Source organism: Vitis riparia, chromosome 14, assembly GCF_004353265.1.
Source record: "Vitis riparia cultivar Riparia Gloire de Montpellier isolate 1030 chromosome 14, EGFV_Vit.rip_1.0, whole genome shotgun sequence".
Lineage (NCBI taxonomy): Eukaryota > Viridiplantae > Streptophyta > Magnoliopsida > Vitales > Vitaceae > Vitis > Vitis riparia.
In genome coordinates this window covers 22,504,350-22,525,790 of record NC_048444.1, presented here as the reverse complement: position 1 = coordinate 22,525,790, position 21,441 = coordinate 22,504,350, and the positions used below count along the sequence as shown (strand labels likewise).

The following is a 21,441-nucleotide window of genomic DNA, read 5'->3' as shown; positions in this document are numbered from 1 at the left end:
ATTCTTTATATATTTTTTTATTATTTTTTCAAGTACAAATTATTATAAACTGATCATTATTTAACTTATGGCAACATATTTTTTAAATCCAATGTTCCAATATTCAAAGCATTTCTCCAACCATCCGGAAATTAAAGTTGGATTAAAAGAGGTTATCGAGATATTATAGTCAGATTTGGATAGACAAGAAAAAGCTATTAACGAGGTATAATAATAGTTTGTGACCTTTATATAATGCATTTTGTATATGTAATGTGCATTAACCAAAAAAAAATGTTAATGATGTAGGTGAAATTATTTGTTGACGGCCAAAGAGAATTTGGAAGTACACTTACAAAGAAAGCAATAAATCAATCTATTCCAGGTACTCAATACATTTACGTCTATTACAAATAAGAAGTTATCATAATTTTTTGTTAAATATATCATAGTGATTAATAAGTATGCATTTTCTTTATTATAGTTGAATGGTGGAACAACTATGGCGACAAAGGTCCACATCTACAAAAGATTGCTATTAAAATTTTAAGCCAAACTTGTTCTTCATCAAGTTGTGAAAGAAATTGGAGCACATGGTCATTGATTCACACAAAGTTGCGCAACCGTTTGGTAATGAAAAAGTTGCATGAGTTAGTTTATGTGTACTACAATATGCGACTTCAAGTTAAGAATTGATGCAAGAGCAAAGCAATGAAAATTTATACAATCCAATTGATCTGAATCATATCTTTAATGATGATGATATATTAGATGAGTGGATACAAGAAGGAGAGGAGCCTATTTTATCATCTGATAATTTGGATTGGTTGGATAAATGTCTTCCCACTAATGAAGAAGGTAGAGAAAGAGATGTTGATTCCTATCGTAAATGTAAGGCTTCTAGGACAATTTCTTCAAATTCTAATAGTGATGATGGTGACAATGAGGGCAGTAGGCAGGATGGTGGCACTAGTGGGGGCAATAGAGGAGTTGGTGGCACTAGTGAGGGTACTAGAGGAGATGGTAGCACCAGGGGCAGTTATGTTAGTCAAGTAGATCCTGGCATGTCATGGGCACAAGGAGGTGAAAATTACTATGCCACACAAGATACAGATCATGGATATCGACCAGGGATATGAGAACAACGAAAGCATTTGGAAAGACTAACTACATTTCCCAACGATGATGATTATTCTAGTAGGCATGATTATCATAGATCAAATTATCACCGTATTGATGAGCACTTACAAAATTTGGGTATAGGATCAAGGTCGTATTTCAAAGGGGTAGATGATAGATCATATCACAACTTTAGAGACCGTGATAGCTCTTCTAGTACTTTTAGTAGAAATGATTTTGATCGATTTCCAATGATGCATCCAGGGAGATATTCAAATACTGGAACACAAGCTAGTGACTCATATGGATATGATCAATCTTCCAGTAGCAATAGCATTGCTTATCGAGGTTTTAGATACTATCAATATGGTGTTGATCCTAGACAGCCTTCGAAACCATATTTTCCTGATTATGGATCATCAAGCCAATCATCTCACCCAACATATTCAAGTTATGAACAACTCTTTCAACCATATCCTCACTACGAGGATTGTCATCCCAATTTGTATACTCGTCGTAGGACTGATGATGATGATTTTGAACCCCCTCGTCATTCAACAGGGAATTGATTATTGTATTGTATGTTTGTTAGTAAAAATGTTATTATATTTGAAATAAAATAACTTTCTTTTATTAACATTATCATAAATAACTTTGAGCAGATACTTTTATAACTATTTAAATAATGTTAAATGTGAGACAATTTTATTTTATTAAATTTTTGAGCTTATTTAATTGTATATATTTTTGTAATGATTTACATAATATTTTTATTTTTTTTGAATTTTCTAATTAGCTTATTTTATGTATCGCCCGATACCAAACCAATACACTGAGATCGATACGCCTCGGGACCCTTCGAGTCAGTGACCGATACCGCGACTTTGAACCATGCTTCCTCTCTAAAGACTTGGTGGCATCCGCCTATTGGATTATAACCCAAACAAAACCAGGTCCATGCAAACTTGGGCCATAAACCAACCCTTAGTCACAATGCACCACTCAACTATGCAAATGTTAGCTTGTAATGTGTAGCAAACTTTTAAAGACCACATCATCTTCATGTATTTTCCATGTAGGATGAAAGAAAAAAAGTACACCACTATAGAGTAGAGGGTAGGCCTCAATGCAAGGACCAAGGAATAGAAAGGAGAGTCTAACAATGGAGCTACCTCTCCTATAATGGTCCAAATTAAATATAAACCAATGTTATTTTTTCCTCAAATTTCTTTTATTTAAAATCCTTAAATAATTATAAATATTGAATTAATAATATAATAATTTTTAAAATTATAAAACAATAGGATATATATAACAAAAATAAAATTAAATATATTTAAACTTTCTTTCCATACCGAATAATATATCTTTCACACTTGAATATTATGAAATTTTGAATTATTTTGTATATATTCTTAATTTCTTATAATTATTTTTAATTTTAGTAATTTATAAATTATATATTTATGACATCATGGTTCAACTAAGATTAAACCAATCTGACCAATGAACCATGATCCAATAATTTTTTTTTGGTGCAATTATCGATTAATTCTAAAAATATTGACTTCAATATCTAATCAAAGTCTAAAGTTTCCTTCTCATATTGTTGTCAAATTATCATACGATGAAGGAAGAGATGCCAACAACAAAATTGCGTTGTTCCTTTTTTCAAACATTGCCCCAAATTGCAAAGGTTGCAAAGTCAATTGATTGAAAGTAATCCAATGGTATAATAGATTTATGTTTTCTACCATAAGATGACCATATAATTCCTTTGTTATTAGTGGTGACACATGCCCCCTCAAATTCCCAAATCATATTCCTTATATATTAAGAATTTTTTTAAAATGAAAGGAAAAATGAAAATTTTGCCCTCATAGTGAGAAATAATTATAATTAAGGGTTATCGGAAAAATATAACATTTACTATCTATATTAAGATTTTAATAAAATTTAAAAAATAAAATAAAATAGTTTACAAAATCTATTTAATATTTATGCTTATTCATTTATTTTGTTATTTTATCTTCATTTTTTATGTAATCATTATTTTAATATATTTTTCATCATCATTACATATTTTAATTTTTTTTATTTATTATGAATTTTTTAAAATTAAATTAAATTTTTTGCAATTTTTTACCCAATATTTTATTAAATAAATTTCATAATGGTTGATTTTTTAGTTTCAACTTTGAAAATTTTAAAATATATTTATTTTTAAATTAAATTTTATGCTATTTGATTTTTGATAAAATTGAGTCTTATTTGAAGCTCCCATCGAAGTTTACTATGAATCTTTAGGTACCAATCATGAGATTTACGGGCACTATCTAATGGCAAGAAGTGTGAAAAAAAAAATCTTTGTATATACAAGAATAGAAATCCTTGACTTTGCCGTAGTTAATTTCAATATTATTTAATGTTGGCCTAAGGTTTAGTTAAACTTAAGTTTTGATGATAAGAAAATAAGACTTAAATTTAACATTTGCTTTCAAAAGTGATAGGCAAGAAGATTTTCATGAATCAATCAAGAAAAAACTATATGAGAAGGAGCTTAAGAGATCTTAGTGAAAATAAAGAAAGACTTGTTGAAGGCGGAGATTAGATATTAATGGTCTTAGGCATGTTAAGCTATAGTACTCATATAATCAAATGAAGATAAATATCTCTTAACATTAACATTTAAAACTAAGCATATTTAAACAAAAAGAATGAACTTTTTAGAAAACTTCTTAAAATGAATCATTTATGCATTATCGATTATTTTTATTAAAAATGAGAATGACATGCTTTTTAATAAAGAAAAATCATGTCAATCTTAAGCTTTCAATTTAAATCAACTTGAATTATTAAAGGTCACTTATTCTTATGTAATTGACCAATGGTTGACCAAATCGATCGAGAAATATTTAATATTATGGAGCTAAAGAGGAAATCAAGAGAAAGATTAATTTATTTATTTTGATAATCATGCACCATGGACAATTCTTCAAGCCTAAAAATTATTTTTAGGACCTTTTAAATAAGGTTGAAGCGCACAAACTAGGAATGCATGAAAATATTTTTAAAAGCACCTAACAGTCAAAAACTCATCTAATTGGTTTTAAATTAACCCCATCTCTTCAAAAATTAGTTGACGAGAAAACTAGGGCAAAATCAATGTTTTTATCCTTATCAAAAGTACTAAAGAGTAAGTTATAACCAGTTTCCCCAACTTAATTAAGCTTTAAAATTATAAATTTATAAAATCTTAAAAAATCAAGTGAATGTATCGATCTTGAGGGTAGGGGTTGAATCAATTGATTGCCAAGTCAATTGATTAAGGTGCTTTGAGTTGTAAAATTTTTAGTGACCCATGGACTTAGGGCAATTGAGGTTTTACCTCAATTGATCAAGGATAGGTTGGTTAGACCTCGACTATCGAGGTATCTATAATCTAATAATCACCTACAACTATTAGTTTCATGGTCGACCACCTAGTTAACCTTCCTATTAATTAGTTGACCTCGACTATCAAGGTACCTGTAATCTAATAATCACCTATGACTATTAGTTTCATGGTCGACCACCTAGTTAACCTTCCTATTAATCAGTTGACTTAAAACTATGCTTAAGAATCAATTTTACCTAAAAACTCACATTTATGGACATACCAACCTTAAGCAATTACTGTAACATCATTTTTAAAAAGTTTTAAAAGTGTTTGTTGAGTGCACTCTTCTATTTGCTAATCTAGTCTTAGTGCATCTTAATCATTGTTTACCTATTGTATTGAACTTCAATTGCAAACTAGAAAGATTATATGGAATGAATTTCATCACGTGATTGCCAAGCTAGAGAAGTTTTTCAATTGTGATGTGTTACTTGAGTGTTTCTTTAAAGTGTGAGGTAAAATTTGAGTGTTTATGTTCAAGTGCAAGGTATCATTACAAGATTCATAAAAGCATATTAGAGTATTGAATCTAAGTGTAAAAATACTTGAAGGCTTCAATTAAAGAAAGCCTCAAATTACTGAAGAAACTTCAAACTCGAGTTGAAATAAGAGAAATTGGACAAAAACATTTGTCAAACCACTATAAAAGTTTTGTTTGTGTCTTTCTATCTCTATCTTTATTCATTTTACTTACATTGAATTATTTCTTATCATTTATACTAAAATTTGTAGAAGAGGTCAACATCCAATTCACCTGTCCTCATAGTGTTCACCAAGAATCGTTTAGCTTGGCTTCACGACATCAAGATATAGTACTACACTTTTCACTTATTGGATTGGATAAAAATGAAATCATATGGATTAGATTCATATTGGTTGTACTAAGAACTAATTGAATTAAGTTACTTCTCCAATATGATCTAATTACTTCCAAATGCGATAAGTTTCTATAATTAAATCAAGTTACTTCCCAAAAATAACAAATTACTTTATGATGCATCATAATATCTCCCTCTTGTCCCTACAACAGCGTCGTAAAAGAAAAAAATATTCCTAAATTTAATGAAAAAATAATCCAACTTAGCCTAGGCTAACTTAAAATTAACCTAAAATAAATTAAACCCAATCTTAAAAACTTGAACTCCCTCTTGTCCCTGCAACAACTTCGTAAAAGAAAAAGAAATCCTAAATTTAATGAGAAAATAATCCAACTTAGCCTAGGCTAACTTAAATTTAACCTAAAATAAATTAAACCCAATCTTAAAAATTTGAACCCTAGTCATATTAGAAAATCAAAAGATAGTTGACCTATAAAATGCTTGAAAGCTATGGCATACTTATGTCTACAAATACATATGTTAGGCGAAGAAATTACAATGACTTTTGTTGGATAAACATAAGATAATGACAATTGAATATGACATAAATGAATAATTATATAAATGAATATCCTACGTGTGAAGGTGAATTGGTGTCCACTCACCATATTTATTGAAATGACTTAAATAACCTCATTTTATATGATTATCATTTTCGTCGGTGTACGTTAGAGGATGGGCTCAATAGTCTTAGCAACCACGAAGTCGGCCAGAGTGGTGTCCAATGCACCCTCCTACAATGGTAAAGTCAATAAAGGATAAGATAGAACCAAAAAAGGAAGAGTGAAAAGGCTTCTTTTGAAAAATTGAGTGCATTTGAAACTCAACTTACTATAAAGTTGATGATTTAGGCTAAGCCCGTGACCATATGATCCACGATATTGGGTTGTTAGAATCTTGACCTTAATTGAGATTTAGCCGACAGCCGCCCTAAAATTTTGTGCTGTTAGCCTGTTAATTGTTAAGCGCTGCTTGTCTTACTGAACGGGTTGGACCTACGGGTGGGGCTTCGGATTGGCCCTTACGGAATTAGTTTGGGTCCAAATGGAATGGGCCAACTGATCAACCATGATCGGAGGGAACGGAGGCGTGCCGTTTAAATAATACAAATATTGCCATCATATGAGTGGTTGGTTCCGGTGATAAGATTCCTTTCCTATCTACACTTCACGTGCTCTCTGGGCCAGACTTCAAAATCATATGGTGATTAAAAAGCAAAGCCGGCCCAAATACCAGGTCGGCCCAAATCTTACTGACAAAGAGAAATTGGGATTTTGATGGGAGGGATAGGATGGCGTCAAATCAGAGCCACGTCAGCAGCAGTCTTTATGTGGCTGCGCTTCGTGGCGGAAAGATAAGGGGCCGAACCGAACCACGCCAAACATGGTTCACGCCGTTAATCGGACGGCTGTCGTCAAAGAAGCAATCATTCAGAACCGTCGATCATGCATCCAATCATTGACCTCAGTTAGATTAGTCAAAAATTTTGACCGCACCACTACACTTCATGCACAAATCCTTATCCCTTTGTCCTCCCCCCTCTCTCTCTCTCTATAAACTTCTCTCTCTAGAGCGTCCACTTTCTCTCTCTAAAACCCCTCTCTGAGCTCCTCAGTGGCGTCTGGTATCTGTTTCTGTCGAAGAACTGCGCGTGAGGGACTCTTTTTCAGTTTCACAAGACCCTGCTCTGTCTAGGTTTTCTCCTTTTCTCTTTCTCTGAATGTTCTCTCTGAGCTCGTTAATGGCGTTTAAGATCTGTATCTGTTGAACAACTGTGCCTGAGAAGCTCTCTTTAAGCTGTACAACACTTTAATCTCTCTCTCAACGTTGCGGCTTCCTGTTTCTGAGTTTTTTCTCTCTAGCTTTTCTATATATTTTGCTCTGCTCTCTTTGAATTCGTTGATAGCTTCTCAGATCTGTCTCTGCCTCGCTAGACTGAAATCTTTTGATTTCTTTCTTTATAAACTAGTCAGTGCATGTGGTTTTAGATCCATATCTAGTGAAGAAGATTTGAAGATTCAGACTTGAATGGGGTATTCGTTTCCTGAGGAGGTTCTAGAGCATGTGCTCTCGTTTATAGACTCGGACTCGGACCGGAACTCGGTCTCATTGGTGTGCAAATCATGGCACGACATCGAGAGGTGGTGCCGCCGGCGACTATTTGTTGGGAACTGCTATGCCGTGAGCCCTGCGATCGCGATCCGTCGCTTTCCGGAGCTCCGATCTGTGTCCTTGAAAGGTAAGCCCCACTTCGCGGATTTCAATCTGGTTCCGCACGAGTGGGGCGGTTATGCGTACCCATGGATTGCTGCGTTCGCGAAGGCGTACCCGTGGTTGGAGGAGCTGAGGCTGAAGAGGATGGTGGTGAGTGACGAGGCGTTGGAGTTGATTGCGAAGAAGTTTAAGAATTTTAGGGTTTTGGTTATGTACTCCTGTGAAGGCTTCTCCACTGATGGGTTGGCGACGATTGCAGCTAACTGCAGGTTCGTTTGTGTTTTATTAGAAATTTCAGTTCAGTTGCAGAGGAAATGCTAATGAAGAAAGTAAATCAAATTAGGACGCTTACGCCTTCTGTTGTTGTGGTTTCAAAAAATAGGGGAAAAAGAATTCAATTTTACTAGGCCAAGTAAATGTTAGGGGATGGGGGGTTGATGTGTTTGTTTTCCCAGGTAAGGAAATGCTATTTCCTTGGCAACCAAAGGGAATTCCGTTTTTAGAATTTGGTTGTTAAACTGGAAAAAGATACCTTTTACTTGTTGCAAAGTTTAATAATTACTGAGATTTTATAAAGGATTTTGCTACTTTTCTTCCTATTTTTCAAAGCTAATGTGTTTTTACACCTCATCTAATACAATCCCACCCCATTATTATGATTAGCTTGCATTTTTGTTGGTAATTTATTAAAAACCTTGTTTTCATAACCTGCTATAGGATTAAACTTTTTGGTACAATGAGGGTCCATGATTCTGAATATCTGTCTCTTGCTTTGGTTAATGGAGATCTAGTCACTGTCAGTTTTTGCTTTTCCTTTGGCTTCTTTTGTTTGTCGTAGGACCACTGTAGTGTAGGGTTGCTTTTAGTTTTGGATGGTTGCTCCTTGGATAATGTGGGTTCTTTTTGAATCCCTCAACTATATTCTCTTCTGTTAATACATATTACTACAATTATTTATAAGTGTTGCTTACTGAGTGATGATATGAGACCCAACTCCTGATTCCAATGAGGCAGTAGACTCCTGTTGCAGGGTGACTTCTCCTCTCTACCCCTTCGAGACAGAATGCTAAACATGCACCCATTATTTTCAACCAGTCGGAATGCCAGAGCTGACACATTTTTGTGTTTGTTTTTAATAGTGTGGATGCTTTATGTTGTAGTCATGAGGTTCTGTAGACCTAAGTATCTGGAAGTTGATAAGTTAAGGAAGAAGCCCCATTTTGGAAGAAACATGGAATTCCTGGAATCTTGTTTTCCTGGGGTTTTTCTATTAGTAATGTGGGAGGTTCTGTATAACCAGAAATGAGAATTGATTGGGAACTGTTAGAAATTCATCTTCTACTAGCACTAGATTTTGGGTGGTTTATTTGTCAACATGATAAGGGATTAATGCTGCTGTTGTAGCAGAGATTTTGTTAAAAATGCAGTCTTTTTATTTTATTATTTCCCTTATTTTGGCTGTCTATTAGAGTTTGCTTTGATTTTTAGAATTTTTAACCTGCTTTGTGTTGACTTTATTGTTAAAATATACAGGAACCTGAAAGAGCTGGACTTGTCAGAAAGTGAAGTAGATGATGTGAGTGGGAATTGGCTGAGCCAGTTTCCTGATTCTTATACATCCCTGGAGTCACTTAATATTACTTCACTAAGCTCGGAGATTAGATTCTCTGCCCTGGAGCGCCTGGTTGGTAGGTGCCCAAATCTGAAAACTCTCAAGTTGAGCCATTCAGTGCCCCTTGACCTGCTACCCAACCTCCTCCAGAAGGCCCCTCAGCTAGTTGAGCTGGGTTCAGGCTTGCACACGAAGGAAGTCCATCCTGATCTATATTCAAAGCTTGCAGGAGCTTTTTCAGGCTGCAAGGGGCTTAAGAGACTATGTGGTTTACAGGATGTGGTCCCTTCCTACCTTCCAACTCTCTACCCAATTTGCGTTGGACTTACATCCCTGAACTTAAGTGATGCACCCATCCAATGCCCAGAACTCATCAAGCTGGTGAGCCAGTGCCAGAATCTGCAGCGCCTGTGGGTATGTGACATCTAATTCTGTGCTGTCCATTGATCTGTTGAAAGCTGCTTCTATTTGTCTTCAGATGGCATATTTTTCCATTTTTTCTGCTTCTTGTTCTTCCTTTTTCCATTTCACCTTAACTTGAACCTTGGCAGGTACTGGATTATATTGAAGACACTGGTCTTAATGCCCTTGCAGAATCTTGCAAGGACCTGCGAGAATTGAGGGTATTTCCTTCTGATCCATTTGGTCAGGAACCAAATGTCTCTTTAACGGAACAAGGCCTTGTATCAGTTTCTGCAGGTTGCCCCAAGCTTCACTCGGTTCTATATTTTTGTCGTCGGATGTCCAATGTGGCCCTATCTACTATTGCTAGGAACCGTCCCAACCTTACTCACTTTCGTCTATGCATCATTGAACGCTTCCGTCCCGACTATATTACCCTAGAACCACTGGATGTGGGCTTTGGGGCCATTGTTGAGCACTGCAAGGATCTCAAGCGCCTTTCACTTTCTGGTCTCCTCACTGATCGTGTATTTGAGTACATAGGGTCCCATGGCAAAAAGCTTGAGATGCTTTCCCTAGCTTTTGCTGGGGACAGTGATTTGGGTCTCCACCATGTTTTGTCAGGATGTAAGAGCCTCCGTAAACTGGAGATTAGAGATTGCCCTTTTGGTGACAAAGCACTTTTGGCAAATGCAGCAAAGCTGGAGACAATGCGATCCCTTTGGATGTCTGCATGTCAAGTGAGTTACAGAGCTTGTAAACTGCTAGGCCAGAAGATGCCAAGGTTGAATGTTGAGGTCATTGCTGAGCAAGGACATCCTGATTCGAGCCCTGATGAATACCCTGTTGAGAAGCTTTATATTTATAGGACTGTTTCAGGACCCCGATCAGACATGCCATCTTTTGTTTGGACAATGGATAAGAACTCAGCCTTAAGCTCTTCTTGAAAATCTAGAAAATATGATCATTAGTTCTCTTGAATACCATGTTGAATGGAGACAGCAGGTACAAGCTCAATTTTCTTCTCTTCATTACAACTTCTATCTTTGGGAGCTTAGAATAATCAAGGTACTGTTTTTGTGTTGTTGAGAAGAGAATGAATAACTTGTAAAAAGGCTCCACAGTTGTATCGTTCCTTTATCAGTTGATTAACATTGGCTAGACCGTAAAGATTCATTTTTATGAATAAGATTTTTTATCACATGATTAACTTTGGCTAGACAGTAAAAGAAAATTGTGGCACCCTATATTATTTTTATGTTTGTTTTCATTTGATGATACTCTCAACTTGCAAGCTGTTTTGAATGTTTTGGAGTGTTTGTAGTTCAAATTGTTGATCCTGCTTTGGAGTTAATTCAATAAACTCTAATTCTGCTGCATCTCAACTTGGTCAAACCAGTTGCTTCTTAAATTTGCTTTAAGATGAATTTCACGGAGGATTATTTGAGATGGCTTAACTTCTGAATGTAATGGTGAAATTATTGTTGGCTATAGCAGCTTGTTTCTCACAGAGTTTCTAGGTTTGCTGCTTGATTTGTTTGGGGTTTTGATAGCAGTTCATAGCCTGCTGATTGACTATGATCTAGAAACAGGCCCAATGGATGGACTTAGTTGATCTTAGGTCACTAATTTAACTTTCACTTTGCTTTTACCCATACTAGTTTATGGTATAGTTTGCTTGCATTCTTAGATTTGAAGAGAACACACAAGCCAGCTAATTCTTGTATGTCACCCTGTTTTTGCTTAACTATATATCTAGGACTCTCACTTGGCCCCTAGGTCCTGAAGTTTTGAATTCTATCTCATGTAGGGCAGTATGTCACTACACTGGAAGAAGGTCTTCTCTGCTTTCCACTTAAGCAGTCGAGGACAGGCCCAAAGCCAATCCCAAGCAACAATGAAACTCCATAGGTTCTTTCTCTTCATCTGCACCTTCACAAGCATGTTGCTCTCTCTCTCTCTCTCTCTCTCTCTGAAAGGGACCTTTTACTAATCCTCGTGTTTGCGTTTGTTTTCTTAAGTGATTTATGTGAAAATAGTGATATAATGTGTGATGTACTTGTTATCAACTCAACTTTTCAACTTTATTTTCTCGACAACTTTATGGGCAAATTTATGCTTTGCTAAGGGTGGAGTTTTTTTCCCAAGTCAACTATTTGGTGTTGGTCTACTGGCATCTAAACTCTGGTGTTAAATATGTTCAAATTGATTCATCACTATGATGTTTTTTGTCCATTGAATTGAAACCATGTAGTCCTGTTCTGGTTTGAAACTCTGAAGCTTTGATGTGAATGAATCATACAGTAGAAGTTCTGCATCATATGAGACAGATACCTATTTCCTGATCTTAGACAAGTTTGGGACCAGATTTATGGTATAGTTAGTTAAGAGAAGACTATGCCGAGTGAGATCAGTTCTACCTTAACTATTTCTTCTTGCAATTCTACCTCTTACCAGAAAAAGGAATTTCGTTCTTATGCTATTACCAGTGTTGTGTAGGTACATCCGAAGATGAAAGAGAGCAACTGTTCAACGTTGAAAAATCTTCATGCTTTCTTGCTTTTTGCATTTGCATCCCGAACTTGAGTCTTTGTTGCATTGGATGTTTTATGTTCTTCACATTTTTACATATTCGGTATGGGTTTTACATGACATAAAATATTTATAGAAGTATTTTTAATAATTTTTATTATTTTGTAAGGAAATATGATATTGCAATGACATGTCTGGAGGAAATATTTTATATGTATGTTTTCTTTGTTGTGATTTTGGTCTAGGTTTGATGTTGGGTCTAAAATCCAATAAAATGTACATGTTTTTATATGGAATATCTTTATATGGAATATATGAACCAAATTCAAATTTAATATGATTAAAAAAATATTTTTTTTCTTTTTAAAAATAGAAAAGTGTTTTTAAAAACTCATAATATAATTTGGTGGTTGTTTTTTTTTTTTTTTTTCAGTCTGAAATAAAAAACAACTTTTAAAGAACTCATTTTTAAAAATAGAAGGAAAATATAGAGAAATTAAAAAATATATATATAATTTATGATTTTATTATAATATGTCTATTCGTATTTTACTAAAAACTATAGTTTTTAAAATTTATTTGTAATTAAAAATTATTTTTATTTTTAATAAAACTTGAATTAAATTTAATTTATATTATATAATTGAATCTAAAATGTTTTTATAAAATCAAAATTAAGAAATTTATTTTTAAAAACAATTTATCCATATAAATTTTTTATTTTTCATTTTTCTGAAATGTTTTTAAAAATAATCATGAAATACTCTTATTTTTATAAAATATTAAAAAATATTTTTAAGTTCTTTTAACTTAAAAACAAAATTTAAAAATAAGGACAAGAAAACATGATTGCTTTTCAACTCTTGAAAAAATCTCTTCACGCTCTTTGTTTTAACTTTTAAATGACATATGAGACCTATCAATGACAACTTTCATCGAAAGAGAAAAATTGGTCATGCCAAAAACTGTGAGCTTAGAGGATGCTTAGTGAGAGCATCTGCAAGCTAATGAGCACTTAATGTACTGAACAAGAAGTTATTTGTGCAAAACCTTATGTGCGTATGGAATGAAGATCAAGTTCAATATGCTTTGAGTGACAATGGAAAACTGTGTTGGCAGCCAGATGAGCAGCACTATGGTTATTACACCAAATGAAAGGAATATCCTGAGGAATGCATAGCTCGTGTAGGATAGATTGAATCCAAGCAATTTCAGCTGTAGTCGCTGCTAAGCCTTGATATTCAGATTCAACGCTACTACAAGCCATGATAAGTTGCTTACTAGAAGACCAAGATACCAAATTTGAACCAAGAAAAAAATAAATCAGCAGCTTGGAGACCAAGGCTACAATTCAGAGTGCCCATCCTATAGTGAAGAATATGGTTGATAACAATCCAATGAGTAGTCGTGGGTTTGTACATGAATTGACATACAATGTTGACAGCAAAAGATATATTGGGACGAGAGATGGTTGCATATTGAAGAGCACCAATAGTACTTTGATACAAGGTCTCATCCAAAAACGGATTACCATCAAATTGAGATAAGGTTTTACCAAGGCTACCAAGAGTGTAAGCAGATTAGGAGTCAAGCATGTGAGTCTTTGTAATTGTAAGTCCCTAATATATTTTTGCTAGCTGAGATGAAGAGCTCCCTGAGAAGAAGAAACCTCCACACAAAGAAAATAATTGAGGACACCAAGATCCCGAAGAGCAAAGGAAGCATTCAAGGAAGTGATAAGTTTGGAATCTAGGCAGGACTACTACTAGGAACCAGAATATCGTCAACATAAACAAGCACAACAATGATATCTTGAGCAGTCCATTAGACAAACATTGAGTTATCAACTCTGCAACAACGAAACTCCCAGTTGCAAAAGGTCATACTTAACTTTGTAAACCAAGCTCAAGGCGCCTATTTGAGGCCATAAACCACTTCAATGAGCTTACAAACATGATGAGGAAAATGGGGATGAACAAACCCTAGTGGTTAACTCACAAAAACCTCCTCATCCAATTCACCAGTTAAAAAGGAATCGTGAACATGTAATTGACGCATAGTCCAACCAAAAGATAAGAGCAACAGTATGGATAATACGAGTGACCTTAATAACAAGGTTGATGGTTTCAACATCCATTGCATTGTGCTAGTTAAGGTCCTACATAGCCCGTTGAAATGTTTCTGGTTCAGACACCACATCAACTAAGAGTAATTTTCGTTTGTATATACCATGCTTTGCATGAGTTAGCATAGGATGAATATTGACCATTGGAGTTGGCAAAGAAGTCTCAGATGCTGGAACTAAAGGTGGACTACAGGATAAACTAGGTGAAGCATATGAGGTAGGAGATGAACCAGAGGTGTTCTCAGAAGCAACCAGAGGAGTAGCTATATTAGAAGAGGACACCATACTTGGATTTAGTATAGGCACAAGTACAGGTGTAGAAATCGGAACAAGTGAAGTGGATGACAAAGAAGGATTAGAAAATAAAGATGAAGCGACTGGAAATGTGTGTTCATCAAATACTACATGGCAGGTGACATAAACTTGATCACAAGAGTTAATCAAGAAATAGATAACCCTTATGAGAGGTACCATAGCTGATAAAGAGACATAATAAGTCAATATGCTAACTTGTGCTTTCAAGTATAAGGATAATGTTGAAAGAGAGAGAGAGAGAGAAAACCTTAATTCTCATTCATGTGTTTAACTTCTTACAGTAGGGAAATATATACACAAGGCTAGGTTGAACTAACTACCATATACGTGACCTATATTAAGAAAGGAAAGAAAGATTGTACACTATAAATACATTATATTCAACACTCTACCTCAAGTTGGAGCATATATGTTATATGTACCAAGCTTGTTACAAATGTATTTAATCCTAGGACCTCTAAGAGATTTAGTGAAGATGTTTGCTAGTTGATCATTTGAATTAACAAAACTTGTAGCAACACACCCCGATGTGATCTTCTCTCTAATGAAGTGACAATCAACTTCAATATGCTTGGTCCTTTCATGAAAGACTAGATTGGATGCAATATGTAATGCAACCTGATTGTCATAGACTAGCTTTATCTGTTCATCTTTTCCAAATCTCAATTCCTGAAGGAGTTGCCTCAACCATATGAGTTCACATGTTGCCAAAGCCATAGCTTGATACTCAGCTTTGGCGCTTGATTTGGCCACTACATCTTGTTTCTTACTCTTCCAAGATATTAAGTTACCTCCAATAAAAACACAATACCCTGAGGTGAAATGCTTATCTGAGGGTGAACCAGCCCAGTCTGCATCTGTGTAATCAACAATTTGGGTATGGCCCTTGTCTTCATACAACATACCTTGGCCTGGTGTTCCTTTAATATATCGAAGAATGCGGATCACAGCATCCCAATGGTTGTCACATGGTGACTGTAGAAATTGACTAACCACACTCACAGGAAAAAAGATGTATGGCCGAGTGATGGTGAGGTAGTTCAATTTGCCTATAAGTCGTCGATATCTCCCAGGATCTCTTAGAGGCTCCCACTACATCCTTGTTTCTTCCAAGATGTCTAAGGCATACTTCCTTTGTGACATAACCACACCTAAACTAGATTGATCTATTTCAAGTCCTAGAAAGTACTTGAGTTTGCCTAAGTCTTTGGTTTGAAAGTGGTTGAAAAGGTATTGCTTTAGTCTTTGGATACCCTCCTGATCACTGCCTGTAATGACAATGTCATCCACATAAACTACCAAATAGATGCACTGGCTCAAAGAGTTATGATAATAGAAAACTGAATGATCTGCTTCACTTCGAAGCATTCCAAACTCTTGAACAACTGAACTAAAACGCCCAAACCATGCCCGAGGAGACTGTTTCAAGCCATATAGAGACCGGTGTAACTTGCATACTAAACCAGACTCCCCCTGAGCAACAAAACCAGGTGGTTGCTCCATATACACTTCCTCGAGAAGTTCACCATGAAGGAAAGCATTCTTAATATCCAACTGATAAAGAGGCCAATGACACATAGCTACCATAGAGAGAAATAAGCGAACATAAGCAATCTTGGCAACAGGAGAGAAGGTGTCACCATAGTCACAACCATACATCTGAGTATAACATTTAGCAACCAAGCGGGCCTCAAGGCGATCAACCTGACCATCAGGACCAACTTTAACAGTGTAGACCCAACAACATCCAACTATAGATTTACCAGGAGGTAAAGAAACAAGATCCCATGTGCCATTGGAGTGTAGAGCAGCCATTTCATCAACCATTGTCTGTCGTCACCCAGGATGAGAAAATGTCTCACTAGTGCTCTTAGGAAGAGAAACGGAGGATAAAGTAAAGACAAAGGCAGAATAGAATGAAGATAATCGATGGTAGCTCAAAAAATTATAAATAGAATGAGGATTACGAGTAGATCGATTACCTTTCCGAAGAACAATAGGTAAATGGTCAGTAGATGACAGGGCTGGGGTAGGAGAAATCGGTGGGACAGGAGGTGAGTCATTAGGTACCTCAGCTGAAGAGAGAGGAGAGCAACAACACGATGTCGACAATGATAAACCTGAAGAGGACGAGAGAGCGCATCTGAAGGGGGGGATATATAGGAAAGTGGCAATACTTCATAAATGGGAAGAGATTCAGAGGATGAGAAGAATGGAGAGTCCTCAAAGAAGGTGACATCAGCGAAGAGAAAATAACGATGAGTGTCAGGGGGATAACAACGATAGCCCTTCTGAAGTCGAGAGTATCCCAAGAAGGTGCATTTCGTAGCCTTGGCGGAGAGCTTGTCCTGTCCAGGTATGAGAGTATGAACAAAACAAGTACAGCCAAAGACACGAGGAGGAAGGAAATAAAGAGGTTGGGTAGGAAAAAGGAGGGAATGAGGGATTTGGTCATGTAATATAGATGAGGGCATACGATTAATCAAGTAACAGGTTGTAAGAACCGCATCCCCCCAAAAATGAAAAGGAACATGACTATGGAGAAAGAGGATACGAGCTGTTTCAACAAGATGTCGATTTTTACGTTCAGCAACCCCATTTTGTTGAGGAATATGAGCACAAGATGACTGATGAAGGATCTCATGTTGGGACATAAAAGAAGTAAAGGGTGTAGAAAAATATTCTTGACCATTGTCACTGCGTAACACTCGAATAGAAACATTGAATTGTGTTTGGATTTCAACATAAAATTTCTGGAAAATAGAGAATAACTCAGCTCGATTTTTCATAAAAAATAACCAAGTACATCTTGAATAGTCATCAATGAAAGTGACAAAATACTGAAATCCTAAAGTAGACGTAGTCCTACATGGACCCCCAAACATTAGTGTGGACAAGTTCAAAAAGTGACTTTGCCCGATTATTCAAACGCTTTGGGAACGAGACACGAGTATGTTTCCCAAGCTGACATGACTCACACGCAAGCGACGACAAAGTGGAAAAATGAGGGACCATCTTCTGGAACTTGGAGAGACTAGGATGACCCATATGACTGTGAATGAGAAGAGGAGCATCAATGGAAATGCAAGTTGCAGGAGATGAAGGTGATGTAAGGTGATAGAGGCCTTGAGACTCACGCCCTATGCCAATCGTCTTCCTCGTACTCCGGTCCTGCAAGATCACAGATTTATCAGAAAAAGTGATATAACAGTTAAGAGTGCGAGTTATTTTGCTGATGGAAATAAGATTAAAAAGACACTCAGGGGCATGAAGGACAGAATGGAGAGGTAAGGAATGGAGAGGATGAGTCAAACCAATACCTTTAGCCATAGTTTGAGAACTATTAGCTAAAGTAACAATAGGTAAGGCAGAGGTAGTAGTAATAAAGGAGAAAAAGTGTTTATTACCAGAGATATGATTAGATGCTCCGGAGTCTAGAATCCATGAGCCAAGAGAAGGAGACTGAGTAAAGCAGATAAGACATTACCGATCTGGGCAACAGAAGCAACAGAAGCTGATGTGGCTGCCTGATATCGAAGAGAGGCATCATAATCACTACCAATAAGGGTGATACTCTGAGATGTGGAGCTCATAGCGGAGTTAGGTCGAGATAGCCAAGGATTGAAAAATCGAGAAATATTGGATATCGGTCGTCCTCAAAATGATAATTGCCATCGATTATCGATCCTCGAGAATATCGCCAAAAATCGGCAAAATCGCCGATATATCGGCGAAATATTGGTAAAGCATTGATAAATAGGAGATAAATCGCGGTGGAGGCACGCACGGAGAAGCCGAAGGACGAGCCCAAAAAATCGGCAATTAATCGGCGATTTTACTTATATATCGCCGATTTTTTCAAAAAATCGACGATATTTTGCCAATAAAATCGCAATTAATCGGCGATTTTTTTCAACTTTAAGGAATTTGATCCGACGGCCATATTTGAATTTTTGAGGATCTGATGGCCCAGATTTCACTCGTGTATTTGTAAAGGCCTCCAACGGTCAGATTTGTGATCCAATGGTGGAAAATCAATCTTCACTTTATCCAAGGGCTATGAAGTGTTTCCAACGGTTATATAAAGATCTAATGGTGAAATTTGAACCAAATTATGATCCAATGGTTAAAATTAATGTATAACAGCTATTTGACCATCCAACGGCTAGTTTGACCAAAAAATTCCTATAAATACCCACATTCCATTCCATTTCATACATCAAAATTCCTATATGATCTAGCAAAATTTTTTTTGAAAATTTGGTGGTGAAGGGGATTAACTCCAAGTCAAGGCTAATTAAGGTATGTCTTACCTTTCATAAAATTTATTTTTATTATGCATAATTCAATTTTATTTATTATATATAGTTTAATTGATATTATCAAATTTGAAATTTTGTCATTTTAACATTAAATTTCATATGGAATGGAAATTGATTTGACATATATGCATATTTAGTTTCATATGGAAATTTAATTCATGCATAATTCAATTTTAATAATGATTCTTATCAAATTCATGAATATGCAATTTTAATTTAATTCAAATTAAATTTAATTCATATGGAAATGTAATTGTAATGTTTATCTATTTCATACATGCATAATTCAATTTTAATTTTTATTAGTAATGATTCTTATCAATTTCATGAATATGCAAATTTAATTTAATTTAATTTAAATTTAATTCATATTGAAATTTTATTGTAATGTTTATCTATTTCATATATGCATAATTCAATTTTAATTTCAATTTTTATTAGTTCTTATCAATTTCATGAATATTAAATTTGTTACATGTTTTATCTTTAATAATTTTAAATTTGATACTAGTTTCATAATTCAATTTTAGAAAATGGCTAGTGAAAGCGGTATCATGGGTCGAGATCCTTGTCGGAAATATTGTACACCTATGGAAGGGAACAAAAATGGAACAGTATGCAATTACTGTGGGTTGGCAATAAAGAGTGGTGGGATTACTCGTTTTAAATTTCACCTATCACATACAGACCCTAATTCAAATACAAAAAAGTGTCCTAATATACCTCCAGAGGTGAAACAAGAAATAAGACGACTTCTAGAGCAAAAAAATAAGGCAAAAGTGAAAAAAACTGTAGATATAGAAAATATTCGATCTGAATTGCGAGACACAATGGGAAGAAGACATAGGCATGTAACTGATGAGGACGATGAGGAGAACCTTGGTGGTGATGATGCTAATGGAGATGATGATGTGTATATGTATCCGGCTGACATGCACCCTGATGAGCGGCATGCTTATAAAGAGGCGGTTCGAGCATCAAAAGCTGCTGAATGGAATCGACAACAAGAAGAACATTTTGTAAAAGGCAAAAGAAAAATAGGTATAATATTAATTTGAATTATTACTGTTTCTTATCAACTTTATCAATAATATTAAATTAACATATATGTTTAATTTTAATAATTATAATAGGCGAGTCTTCACATCCAACCAATCCAACAACAAGGCAAATGTGAAAATCGCAAAGTGTTCGATATTCAGATCCATCACTGTTTGATGCACCCTCATTGTACAAATCCTCAGCAGCAAAACAGAAAAATATGAAAAATCTTTTCAAAGGTGGTGCCATCAAGGAAACCATGGGACATTTGATCAGTAAGTTCTTCATATATGAGAGTGTTCCGCCCAGTAAAGTAGAATATCACCACTGCAAGAACATGATTGTTGGTGCACAACAAGCAGGTAATTACTATAATTTTAAAAGTTGTATTCATTTTAACAATATCATTACTATTTATATAGTATGATTGCCACAAATGTTCTTATATGCTTTAATTATATATGGATGGTAGGTATGGGTATAGAACCACCGTCTCCTTATGAAATCAAACACAAGTATTCAAATATGGAGTACAAAGACATGGAAGCTTATGTCAATATTCAAAGAGAAAAGTGGAAGACTTATGGATGCACGATTATGTGTGACGGATGGACTTGGCCCACAAAATTAAGCATAATTAATTTCATGGTATATTCAAAAGGTAGCACAATCTTCCTCAAATCTGTTGATGCATCAAATAATATAAAGGACAACAAATACATATATGGATTGTTGAAGGATGTGATCAAGGAAGTTGGGAAACAAAATGTGGTACAAATAGTTACAGATAATGAGTCGACATTCGTGAAGGTGGGGAAGTTGTTAATGAACAAATACAATCTTTATTGGACTTCGTGCACATTGCATCGACTTAATATTCGAAGACATCAGTAAAAGGACGAGTGTTACAGATGTGATTAAAAAGGCTCGAAAGATAACCAACTTCATTTATAACCATAGTTGGTTGCTTGCACAGATGCGGAAAGTGTGTGGTGGAGACATAGTTTGTCCTAGAGCAACAAGATTTGCAACCAATTATATGGCCCTCGACAATCTTTTGAAAAAGAAAGCAAACTTGAAGAAAGTGTTTATCAGTGATGAATGGGCACAACACAACTTAAGTCGCACATTAATCGGCAAAGAAGTTGAATCACTTATGTTTGACCATGCGTACTGGGAGAGAGTGGGAAAGCTAGCGTCAATATATGAGGCGCTATACACGGTTCTTCGCATTGTCGATTCAGAAGTTGTTCCTACAATGCCATTTGTGTACGAATTGATTCGAGTTATGAAAGAGAACCTCATTCGACTTAATGCTAAAGAATGGGTGTTAGAAATAATTGCAAATCATTGGGATAGAACTCTTAAACATCCTCTTCATGCAGCAGGTAAGTATTATTCATCTTCGAAAGTTATTGGCATTTAATATGTGTCTTTCATAACATTCTAATTTTACATTTCTA

At 35.3% G+C, this 21,441-nt stretch overlaps 1 protein-coding gene across 4 annotated transcripts; it reads left to right on the top strand.

The window, feature by feature from the left end:
• Window positions 1-6,946: 6,946 nt before the first annotated feature.
• Window positions 6,947-12,260, top strand: LOC117930693 (protein TRANSPORT INHIBITOR RESPONSE 1-like). 4 transcript variants are annotated; one of them, XR_004653935.1, is made up of 5 exons: window positions 6,947-7,898; window positions 9,163-9,655; window positions 9,793-10,648; window positions 11,454-11,554; window positions 12,143-12,260. XR_004653935.1 is itself a non-coding variant. In XM_034851334.1 (3 exons), exons 1-3 carry the CDS (start codon window positions 7,444-7,446, stop codon window positions 10,588-10,590), a joined length of 1,746 nt encoding a protein of 581 aa, XP_034707225.1. In that variant the 5' UTR covers window positions 6,947-7,443; the 3' UTR covers window positions 10,591-10,853. The 4 variants fall into 4 exon arrangements, 1 of the variants encoding a protein (XP_034707225.1); XR_004653934.1 differs by having other exon boundaries at window positions 12,133-12,260; XR_004653933.1 differs by lacking the exon at window positions 12,143-12,260 and having other exon boundaries at window positions 11,454-11,795.
• Window positions 12,261-21,441: the final 9,181 nt, after the last annotated feature.

Bases quoted from the DNA above. Each gene is read 5' to 3' on its own strand.
- LOC117930693 (XM_034851334.1), top strand. From the start codon at position 7,444: ATGGGGTATTCGTTTCCTGAGGAGGTTCTAGAGCATGTGCTCTCGTTT. The intron at 7,899-9,162 runs GTTCGTTTGTGT...TAAAATATACAG, and splicing joins ACGATTGCAGCTAACTGCAG to GAACCTGAAAGAGCTGGACT. The intron at 9,656-9,792 runs GTATGTGACATC...GAACCTTGGCAG, and splicing joins AGAATCTGCAGCGCCTGTGG to GTACTGGATTATATTGAAGA.